The sequence below is a fragment of the Pithys albifrons genome, chromosome 27 (genome assembly GCF_047495875.1).
Source record: "Pithys albifrons albifrons isolate INPA30051 chromosome 27, PitAlb_v1, whole genome shotgun sequence".
NCBI classification, from domain to species: domain Eukaryota; kingdom Metazoa; phylum Chordata; class Aves; order Passeriformes; family Thamnophilidae; genus Pithys; species Pithys albifrons.
In genome coordinates this window covers 5,461,816-5,472,449 of record NC_092484.1, presented here as the reverse complement: position 1 = coordinate 5,472,449, position 10,634 = coordinate 5,461,816, and the positions used below count along the sequence as shown (strand labels likewise).

Here is a 10,634-nt window from a genome sequence, read left to right as displayed (position 1 = left end):
ACACCTTCCCCCAGCACTGGGCTGTGGCAGCTCCCAAAGCACTGAAAGATCCTCCTTGCTTTCAACCCCCACCCCAGGGGCCACTGGCTGTGGTGGGGGCTGTGGCAGTGGCACCCACCTTGCTCTGCAGGGCACGGACCTCCTCGGGGGAGTAGAGGCTCCAGGCCAGGCGCTTGAGCTCCTCCGTTGTGTACTGGCACGTATCCAGGTGTGACTTCACCACGTTCTGGGCCACCCGGTCTGCCAGGTGGGGACAGTACTGGTGAGACCTGGCCATCCCTCAGCCCCCCATCCCCACACTCCAGTGCTGTCCCCTCCTGGGTGTCCTGGGGAGGCTGCTGGGACAGGGGGATGGAGAGGAAGAGGGACTTTGTGTGCTGTCATGGGGGTGTGAGCACAGATGGGGTATTGGGGGCTGTCCCCAAGGGATGTCCCACATGATCTTGGGTGTGCTGAGCTCCATCAGTGCTCAACCTGGAGGAGGGGATGGGCTTGGACTTCTCTGAGAGCCGAGGCAGAGTCAGTCCCTCACTACCACAGAATCATAGAATCAGAGAATGGATTGGGTTGGAAAAGACCTACGAGATCATCAAGTCCAACCCTTGGTCCAATTCCAGTCCCTTTACCAGATCATGGTACTCAGTGCCACAGCCAATCTCACAGGGATAGTGAATCCACCCCAACTCTGGCAGCCCATTCCAATGCCTGAGCACTCTCTCTGCACAGAAGCTTTTTCTGAATTCCAACTTCAATTTCCCCTGGCAGAGCTTGAGCCCATCATGCCCCCTTGTCCTATTGCTGAGTGCCTGCGAGAAGAGACCAACCCCCACCTGGCCAGAACTTCCCTTCAGGTAGTTCTAGACAGTGCTGAGGTCACCTCTGAGCCTCCTCTTCTCCAGGCTGAACACCCCCAGCTCCCTCAGCCTCTCCTCACAGCACTTGTGCTCCAGTCCCTTCAACAGCCTTGTGGCTCTTCTCTGGACCCCAAAGAGTTTGGGTTGGGAAGGACCTCAAAGCTCATCCCCTCATCCACCTTAAAGCTCCTTCCCCTGCCATGGGCAGTGACAACTTCCCCTAGACCAGGTTGCTTCAGGCATGCCTGGCACGGGCAGGATGTGTCCTGCAGGGTGCTGGGGTGGCACCGAGCACCATCCCCGGGGCTGCCCCACCCGGGGCCGCGCCGGCACTCACCGATCTCGAGCACGGAGATGTCGGGGGGCAGCTGCGCCCCCTCCAGGCCCCCGTGCGCGAACAGGGCCGGCTCCAGCATCAGCTCGTAGATGGACTCCTGCTTGATGAGCGTGGCATCGGCCACGTCCAGGCTGGACTGGTCGGGCGAGGGCTGCGCCGAGGTCAGCAGGTCCAGGTTGTAGTAGGTGCTGCTGCCGTCGGGGGTGAGGGGGAAGTCGAAGAGGAGCCCGTCGGACAGCGTGGAGATGTCGTCCAGGTCCGAGAGGCCGCTGCTCACGCTGGTGGTGTAGACGCGGCTCAGGGGCTCGGGCTCATCCTTGGGGCCACCACTCTGCTCTTGGCTCTGCTGGTGCTTCTGCACCTCGGCGTAGAGGCTGTCCCGCTGCTTCTTGGACATGCGGCCGAACTTCACCGCTGCCCCGGGGCAAGACGGCGCCGCGTCAGGGCAGCTGCGCCTGGCAGGGCAGAGCCACGACCACCCACCCGCCTGGCAAGGGTCCTGACTCCCAGGGCAGCCCCCGCCCCAGACCCACCCTGGGGCGAACGGAACGGAATCGATTTACTCCGCTTCCCACACAAAAGCATTTCTTGTGTCCCAAACCCTCCCCGCACTGGGCTGACCCTCTGTGGGGGAAACAGCTTCATCCTAAGAGCCCGACTCGCTCCGAGGAGGAGCAGACAGCCCCGGGGGACCCCGGGCACCCCCTGGCACGACTCACCGTCGCGGGACATGCCCAGTGCCAGGCATTTCTGCAGGCGACAGTGCTGGCAGCGGTTGCGGTTAGTGCGGTCGATCAGGCAGTTCCTCTGCCGGGAGCAGGAGTAGCTGGCGTTGTTCTGCTGGCTCCTCCGGAAAAAGCCCTGCGTGGGGGACGGGAGGTGTTGGCAAAGTGCCCTGCTGGGTGCCAGGCCCCCGCAGCCGCCCCCAACTGCCAGCCCCCGGCGGCCCCGGGCTCACCTTGCAGCCCTCGCAGGTGATTACACCGTAGTGGATCCCTGAGGACTTGTCTCCGCAGATCTTGCACGGAATCACTTCGATTTGGGCTGGGGAGGAAGGAGGAAAGAGGGAAAAGCACGGGGGTTAATGATGGTCAATGCTGAGCAGGAGAGAGGTGGCCCCCCATGACAGGCCTGGGGACACTGAGGAATGAGAGCTGGACCCACCGGCAGCTCAGCCCTTCCTGCAGACCCTGAACCTCAGAGAGGTCCCCAAAAAGGCTCACACAGTGCACAGGGTAACACCATCTGCTCCCCCATTCTCTCCAGCAGCACAGACAGGGCAGGAAAGCCCTTGGAGCCGAGAGAGAGCAGGATGTTTGTGCATCTGCCTGACCAGGTCCCTGTTTTGGAATCATTTCCCTTATTTTTAACCAGTGTGTGCACCAAGACGGGGGCATCCCTGGCACAGGGACCATCCCCGTCCCTGCAGCTACAAATGCTCTTCTGCCAGAGGTTCTGGACCAAACACAGGGTCTGGGCCCTCCCTGCCCCCCCAGCAGCTCCTTTGAAAGCCAGGACCGATATAGCCATCCCCAGCTCAAGGTCCCGGCCCCTTCCCCCCACAAATCCGCTTCCCTCCCCGCTTCTGCTTCGCTGGCACTGAGCTGCTAATAGGCTTCATCCTCCTCATTTTCCAGCTGCCCCAGATCTGGGCTGGCTCTGCCCTCCCCACGCGGGCGGGGGGGCACGCAGGGCACCTCCAGGACTCGTACGTGCCTCGCGGCATCTCTGCACCCTCTAATCCCACACCAGGCGGGCTCAGCCTGGCGCTGCTCTCGAGGGTGCTGGGCAGGCGCCGCCGCGCCAAAATAACCCCCACGGCCAGATTATGGTTACTTCCAATCTCCTGGGCCTGTGCAAATCCCCAGTCGGGTAATTCCCTTCTGCCTCTCTTCTCCCACAGGAGCCATCAACTCTGCTCGAGGGATGTGTTTTGTGGGGCCACCCCTGCGGGTGACAGCCCCAGAGTTCAGCCAGAACCACCTGCACCCCGGTGCTTGGCAGCATCCTGGGGTCCGTCTCTGCCTGGGGTGAGCCTCACTGGGCAGACAGGCAGCTGAAGTGCCATCGCTGCCCCAAGGATGCCATTAGTACCTCAGAGATATTATCAGTCTCCAGGGATGCCACTGATCCCCCAGGGATGGTATTGGTCCCCCAAGGATGGCATTGGTCCCCTCCAGGGATATTATCAGTCACTCAGGAAAGCCATCAGTCCCTAAGAGATGCCATCAGTTCCCCCTCCAGGGATGCCATCACTGTCCCCTCTGGGGCAGGTTTGCTACCGGCCACACGGAGGGCGGGTTCACTCCAAATCCAGGTGCAGAGGGATGGATCTCTCCTGTATATCCATTGACTCACTGCTAAGCTTCTGCCACAAATTCACCAAGTGATTTTGGGGTTTACCCTTCCTTCCTGAGGCTGCCAAGCCAAACTTCTCCCAGGGCTGTGTGTTGTCCCCTCAAGAAACAAAGGGGTCACCTTTTGCCTGTACCTCTGCTGTGGTTCTGGGCCTGGGGCAGCAGAGCTGACCCTCCTGGGATGGGCAGGGAGCAGGCAAGGATAGCCAGGGCATCCTCACAGCCCACTCAACTGCACTGGCATCACAGCCCCGGGGTCACTCCTTTGGCAGTGGGCTGGCGGCACAGACAGGACCCTGTGTGCCCACCCCCAAATCACTCCCCAGTTCCCCGGGTCCTGCTGCCATCCTCACCCACACCACTGGAGAGGCGTCCAACCAGCAAACCTCGGGGACCCCTCCCCGTCCCGCCGCCCTGTCCCGAGCCCTGTCCCAGTCTCCCGGACGGGACAGAGGTGGTGGCATCGCGGGGGGCACAGGGAGGGGGTGCCACCCCCGGCAGGAAGCGGCGTCGGCTCGTTATGCAACGTTAATTGCAGCCGCCGGCAGCGCAGGTGATGCATCGCGGGCACCGCGCCCTCCGCCCGCGGCCGATACTCCGGTACCCGGAATTCCCGGCACCGGCACCCCAGGGCTGAGCTCGGGCCGGCACCCACCGGCACCCACCCAGCATAGCCCGGTGGTGCCGCTCCACGAGCTCCACGGGACCCTAAAACCCGCCCGAGCTCCCAAGGGCGCCGATGGCTTCGCGTGATGGCCTTGGCCAAACCCTGCTCCGCACCCCAAAAGGGAGGGGAGACCCCCCCAAAGCCCCCCGGAGCCAGAGCTGAGGGGGCGTGGGGATGATGCTCTCATGGCTCCTGCTGGTGAAGCAGAAACGCCGACTGCCCGCCGTGTGCCCGCAGCTTTTTGGGGCTCTAATTACCATCCTGCTAATTACCCGGCCGTGCCCGACACCGGCACCTGACCCGCACCCGCTCGTAAGACGTTCGTCCCAAATAACTGACGTCGATACACGGCCATAACCCCGGAGATGGCAATTACAGTCCAGGACGGCGTTTAATTGCTGCTCTGATCGTAAGCCCAGGCTGAATCACTCTTCTCGGCTCCCTCGGCGTCTCCTCGCGCCGCGGCCACGTCTCCCCGGGGCTGCCAGACCACCTAACTCCGGGACCCCTGAATACCCTCTGGGGCAAACCCAGCCGGACGAGGAGGGGTGTGGGTGCTGAAAGGGTGGTCACAGCAGGACTCGGCATGCTCCAAATCTCACTGCAATCAGGGGGAAGCACCACCGCAGACCCCACACCTCGGGTATGCCCCTCCCTGGGCTCAGTTTGCCCACCGGAGCACTCGGCTCCTCCTCCCACCACAACCCTGCGAGCATCAGCCACGCTGTGCAAATGGGGGGTCCTTTAGGTGGGAGAGAACCCCTTCCCACTGCCTGGGGAGGGGCAGGAAGGGAAACACCACCCTGAGGCCAATGGAGCTAAAATAGGGAGCATAGAAAAAAAACCAAACAAAAAAACCCCAACACAAACAAAAGGGTTAAAAAAATAATAATGATCTGCAGTCGGCAATTAAAATGTCCCGGCAGTGGTATTTGCTCTCCTCCCACAGTAAACACTTCTTGCCCAACTCCCGACCCGCTGCTACCGGCCGGCCCTTATGTAAGTGGCCCCGTGGCACGGTGCGGGGCTCGGCCGTGCGGGGCGATGCCCCCGGTGCGGCGGCTGCGCGTGGCCCCGCGGCGGGACCAGCCTGGCCCACTGACACACTTTCTGCCCGTGGCCGCACGCGCTTGTGTAACCGTGCCTGTTAACCCTTTCCGGGGCAGCGCCGGCGCTCAGAGTGGCACCGCCACCTCCCGCCCCGGCCACGGGGCTTTGGAGGGCTTTTGGGGGGTGCCTCCAGCTGGGGACACGCGTTTGCCACGCTGAGCTGCGGCTCTCTGTGGGGGACGCAGGTTTGTCCCTGCACAGCCCCCCGGTCGCTGTCACTCCCCAGAGCTGGCTGTGTGTGTCCCCTCCTGCCCAGCACCGCTTCCCCCAGAGCAGGCTGGAGGCTCTGGTGGTTTCGGCAGCCAGAGCCACCCTCCCCGGAGCAGGGCTCGGCCTTCGTCCCGCGCAGGCACGCCCTCCTCTCTGTCGCCTCCGCCCCAAGGGCAGGCATCCCTCCTGCACCCCAAAACAAAACAAAACAGGCCCTGCAGGAACCGGACACGGCGCTCCGGACCTTCCCTCTGTGGTGCACAGAGAATGGTAGCTCCATCCTCCTCCTCCTCCCACCCCTCCCCTCGGCCATACGATCTCACTGCTGAGGGGGAATCGCCCCAGCCCTCAGCACCGCATCGAACCCCAGGACATGCTGCATCCCCGCAGCTGCTGGAGGCTCTTTGGAGCTGCCCCCTCTCCCAGCATCTCAACTGTGTGCCCCCGGCTGGGGGGTGAGGATTCCTGGGAGGGGAGTGGTTTGGGGGGCACTGGCAGGTCTCTGTCCATGCAGTTCCCCAGGACTAACCCGCATATCCATCACCCGACAGGGCTGGGGGCAGGACACGACCATCCCTTCCCTTGGGCGGCCACATGAGGCCGTGGTGCCCCTTACCAGAGGCAGGGGGTGACCATTCCAGCCCCAAGTGTTTCGGAGGTGGGTCCGTGCCCCTGTGGCCACCCCTGCCCCAAACACCCCCAGGCTGCTGGGGCAGGAGCTTCCCCAGTGCCCTGGCTCATTACCCAGCGAACCTGCTGGGAAAGCAGGTCGGTGCCCCATCCCGCTGCCGCGCTCGATCGATGCCGCAGGACGGGCACCTCCGGTAATTAACAGCAGCCCCGCAGCCCCCGGCACCGCCAGCCCCAGCCCGGGCACCAGGACGCTCCCACACTGCACCACCAACGGGCTGTCCCCTACCAGGGGTTTCAGCACGCAGAGAAGGGGAGGAGGATGAGTCCAGGCTGCACAGGGACATGCAGGGACCTACAATGCCATTGTCGGAGGAGACAATGCCATCCACCGATATGCCATCACATCTCCCCAGTCCCTCCCTAAAACCTGGCTCGTTTTTCTGCATGTCCTGCAGCAACCTCTGACCCCAGGAGTGACTGCCCTTCCCCACAGCCTCCATCCACTGTTGTGTTTTGGGACAGTGGCTGTGGGGTAGGAATAAATAAGGAAATAAAGGGAATAATCACCCCTTTACATCTACTGTTGGTTTTGCTTTTAAACAGACTCCTGTGCTGCAGAACTCCGCGGTCCCCCAGCACCCTGGAATTTCAGCTGGCAAATTCCATTCCCATCCATGTATCCCAGGGAACCCCAAATGTGCCAGACCAATGCTGTTCACAGCTCCAGCTCCAGGGGCAGGGACACCAGCAGCACCAGCAGCACTGGGGCCATGCAGGCAATAAGGAAACTTCAGATGACACAACTGCAGCCCTGAACCAGGCTGGGATGATGGAGCTGGGAACTGATTTCCTAATTGATTAGCCAACATTTCCTGGAAACTTTGGGCAAGAACAGGGGGCTCAGCCACTCTTACCCTGCCCCAGGCCAACCCCTGGCCACCTTCCCTCATGGCCACACAGCCAGAGGGCTTCACATTCACCATAATCCCCGGCAATGTGTTGTTTTTCCCTGTCCATGGCACCGGGTGTGTTCCCAGCTGGGAAATCGCGTTGTTGGGTGAGCATGTGTCTCCTCCACAGCCTCCATGGCAGCTCCTGCCCCGGCTGCTCTGGTTCACCAGCTCCCGTGCCACGCAGCTCCGTGCCAAGGCCAGCCCCAATGGCGCAGGACGCAGCCCTTTGCACTTTGGCTGGCGCAGAAGGATGGCAAAGGTGAGGCAGCGGGGAGGGGGACCTGCTGCCAGCCCGGGGTGGGGACATACCGGGAGGCGGAAGGAGAACCCCTCCAGCCCTGCAGCTAAATCGGGGAGGGGGGGGGGGGTGGAATTATCTCCCTGGGGCTAAATAAAGTCAGGAGAGCAGCTCTGCTCACCACATCTGATAAACCGGGGGAGATTTAGACATTAGCAGCTCTTTAAATAGCCGAGTTCAAAGTTAAACCTGACAGGGAGGAGGGACAGGGAGGATGGCTTGGAGACAGGGACCACCATCTCCCCATCACTGCGCTTCACCCTCTAGGTGCTGCCCCTCCCTGGGGTTATGGGGGTCGACGATTCCAAATCCTGACTGGAACAGCCAGGACCCCATAAGGCCAGTGGACAGCTTGCTCCTCCAGGCTTATTTTTGGGAAGTGACAAGCACGGGCCATCCCCACCCCAGCGGTGCCCGGTGCGGGGGTAGCGTCGTGGCGGAAGGGCCGGTGGGTGCCGGGCGCCCTGGGCAGCGCCAGCGTGTGCACGCCGCCGAAACGGGCAGGGAAGCTCCTCCTCCGCCCTCTCTGATTTTTCCAATGACAGATCTAGGTCACTAGGACAAGTCGCAAAGGCTGCCGAGCCACCGCACGCTCCTCGCCACGCTGCTTGCAAAACAAGTGAGCAGGAGGACTGGAAACCGTATAGGATTATACAAGGCAAAGCCTCTTCCCCGGCCCCGGCGCAGCTGTGGCGCAGGGAAGGACAGGAGCGAGGAGCTGCTGTGGCCCCCCCGGGGAATGGGGCAGAGCAGGGGCGGTTTGGGGGAAGAAAATAGAGATTAGGTCAATTTGGCGTCGCCATGAAGCATTTGGGCTTCGAGAGATGAGGACGCAGGACTGCGGGAAAAACCCTGACTGGAGGAAATGGTGGGATGTCAAGGGGAGTTTGGCTCTAAATTAGGGTCAGCACACAATAATTGGTGGGGGAAAGGAAAAAAATTATAAAAAAAGGAAAAGTTCATCTAGTTGCTAATTAAGCCGGTGCCGGCTGTGCAAGTGCTACGTAAGAGCCAGGCGTATTGGTAATTAGGCGTTAAAGCTTCCCTCTGTACCAATAAAGGTGAAATCCGGGGATGTGTCGGGGTGGGAAGGGGATGTGGGGGCTCAGCCCATCCTGGCCCGGCCCGGCCCCACCGTTACACAAGAGTGCGGCGCTGGCAGAGCCGCAGCGCTCGCGGCCGCCGAGCAGGCACCAAACGGGGGCTGAGGAGCTCCGGGAGGCACGTCCTGGTATCCCCGCCCCAAAAGGCACCTAAGGATGTGCATCCCCCAAACACACCTACGCAGGGACACCAGTGAGTCCTGGCCTGGTGAAGGGCTCGGGGATGGCAGGTGATAATGGAAAAACGCCTTAAAGGAGAGATGGCAATGCCAGCCCAGGGTGTGAGGTCTCAGCAGTTCTGTAGGAACAGAGCCGTGTCTGGCGACCACTGCGTCACCATCACCAGGCCCCGGTGGATCGTCCCGCCGGAGCCTTCCTCCCTCTATCCTCCTCCTCCCCATTGCCTGATTGGCAAAGCAGAGGGGTGACAAGTTGGAATTGCCTTTGGTAGCAGGTTAAACCAGGCAGGCGCTGCTGCAACTCACCCCTGCCCTGGACAAGGAGCACACAAAATTGCACCTGGTCCCTTTCCCGTCCTCGCAGGCGTCTCCCAAACTGTCCCCCATGCCGGGGGGAGGGGAAAAAGGGGGGAAAAACACAATAAATCCAACCCTGGTGGGACCAACATATTGAAGAGGAGATTAAGGGGTTTAGTGCTAGGAAAAGCTTAAGAGCGGGTCTAAGCCGGCGTCGGAAAGCGAAGCAAAATAAACAAGAATTTTATTCCTAACGAAGGGGGAGTCGGAGGAGGCAGAGCAGTTTGGTGTGGGTTCCGAGGGGCTGGTGCGGATCCCCCCTTGTCCCGTTCGAGCGGAGCTAATGCGGGTCCTCCCCGTGGCCCCGACAGGGCTGATGTGGGGTCTCTCCCACCCCCCTCCGAAAGGATAGTGCGTGTCCCCCCTTGCCCCCGTCCAGCGAGGCTGATGCGGGTTCCCCCTTGACCCTGTCCGGTCGGACGCCGAATCTCCCCCGTCCCCCTTCGCGGGGCTGCTCCGGGTCCCCCCGTCCCTCACCGGCGAGGCTGCTGCGGGTCACCCCGTTCCCCCGGCCGGGCTGACGTCGGGTCCCCCAGTTCCCTTCCGCGGGGCTGATGCGGGTCCCCCCGTTCCCCACTGGGGCCAAGTTGTACCGCTGTCCCCGCACCACGCTCCGGTCCCCGCGCACCCGCAGCCCCCCCGGACTCACCTCGCATCGTGTCCGCCGCGCTCAGGGCGCCGGGGGGCGCATGTGGGGGCGCAGGGGTCCGGAGCGGCGCGGGGCGCGGCGGGGAGCGGAGGCACCGGGAGGCACCGGGCGGCACCGGGAAGCACCGGGCGGCACCGGGCGGCTCTGGCACCTGCCCCTCCGCCGCGCCGTGACCCACTTCTGCCCGAGCATGCGGCCGTTCACATGACGAGCCCGCCCCGCCCCCCCCAATCGGTTTCACTTCCAGCCCCACCTCCTGCCCTTCGTCCTCCTCCTTCTCCATCCCCATTCCCGCCGCTCGGCGCCCGCCGCTTCGCGGCCGCTGCCAGCGCCTCCCCGGCACCGAAGTCTGCGCGCCCCCCGCCCCGCCGTGGCCGCGGGGTGCCCGCCGCTGCCCCCCGGCGCTACCCGCCCCCAGGAGGGCCGTGCCGGTGCCCGTCCTGCCCCGGCTCGCCCAGGCACGGGGCCGGCTGCGTGTCCCGCTGAATCACCACTCCCTTGCCTCACTCCGCTCCCGCGCAGCCCCGCTGTGCTCGCCGGGGACCGTGCTGGGCACGGGGACACCACAACTCTCCGGCTGGCCAGGGCGGGGAGCTCTGCCGAAGGAGCATCCCCCGGCGCTGGGGAGGGTGTGGGCAGCGCCGGGACCCCCGTACAGCTGCCCCCTGTCCTCATGCCAAGGTGCAGATGCTGAGATGTGAGGGGACATCTCAGCTGGGAGTCCTGGGGTTTGGGAAGCACACCATGGAATTGGTGAAAAGCTTTGGAGGTGGCAGTGAGACATTCCCACCCTGTCCTTCCTGCTGGGGTGCACAGAGGTGGCTGTGGGGCCCCAGGTCGTGCCCTGGATGATGGGGGTAAAGAGATGGTGTGTTGGAATCCATCCAGGATGGAGCTGTGCAGTGGCTCTGGACCACGAAACGTGGC

General features: G+C 62.9%; 1 protein-coding gene across 1 annotated transcript in view; it reads right to left on the bottom strand.

The window, feature by feature from the left end:
• Positions 1-10,093, bottom strand: part of LOC139683221 (nuclear receptor ROR-beta-like) — a 17,034-nt gene extending 6,941 nt beyond the window's left edge. Inside the window, exons 1-5 of the mRNA XM_071578130.1 lie at positions 9,708-10,093; positions 2,150-2,235; positions 1,911-2,052; positions 1,192-1,605; positions 119-240 (exon numbers count right to left, since the gene is read on the bottom strand). Coding sequence (XP_071434231.1) covers positions 119-240; positions 1,192-1,605; positions 1,911-2,052; positions 2,150-2,235; positions 9,708-9,996 — 1,053 coding nt within the window. The 5' untranslated portion in view covers positions 9,997-10,093. The remainder of the gene's footprint in view (positions 1-118; positions 241-1,191; positions 1,606-1,910; positions 2,053-2,149; positions 2,236-9,707) is intronic.
• Positions 10,094-10,634: the final 541 nt, after the last annotated feature.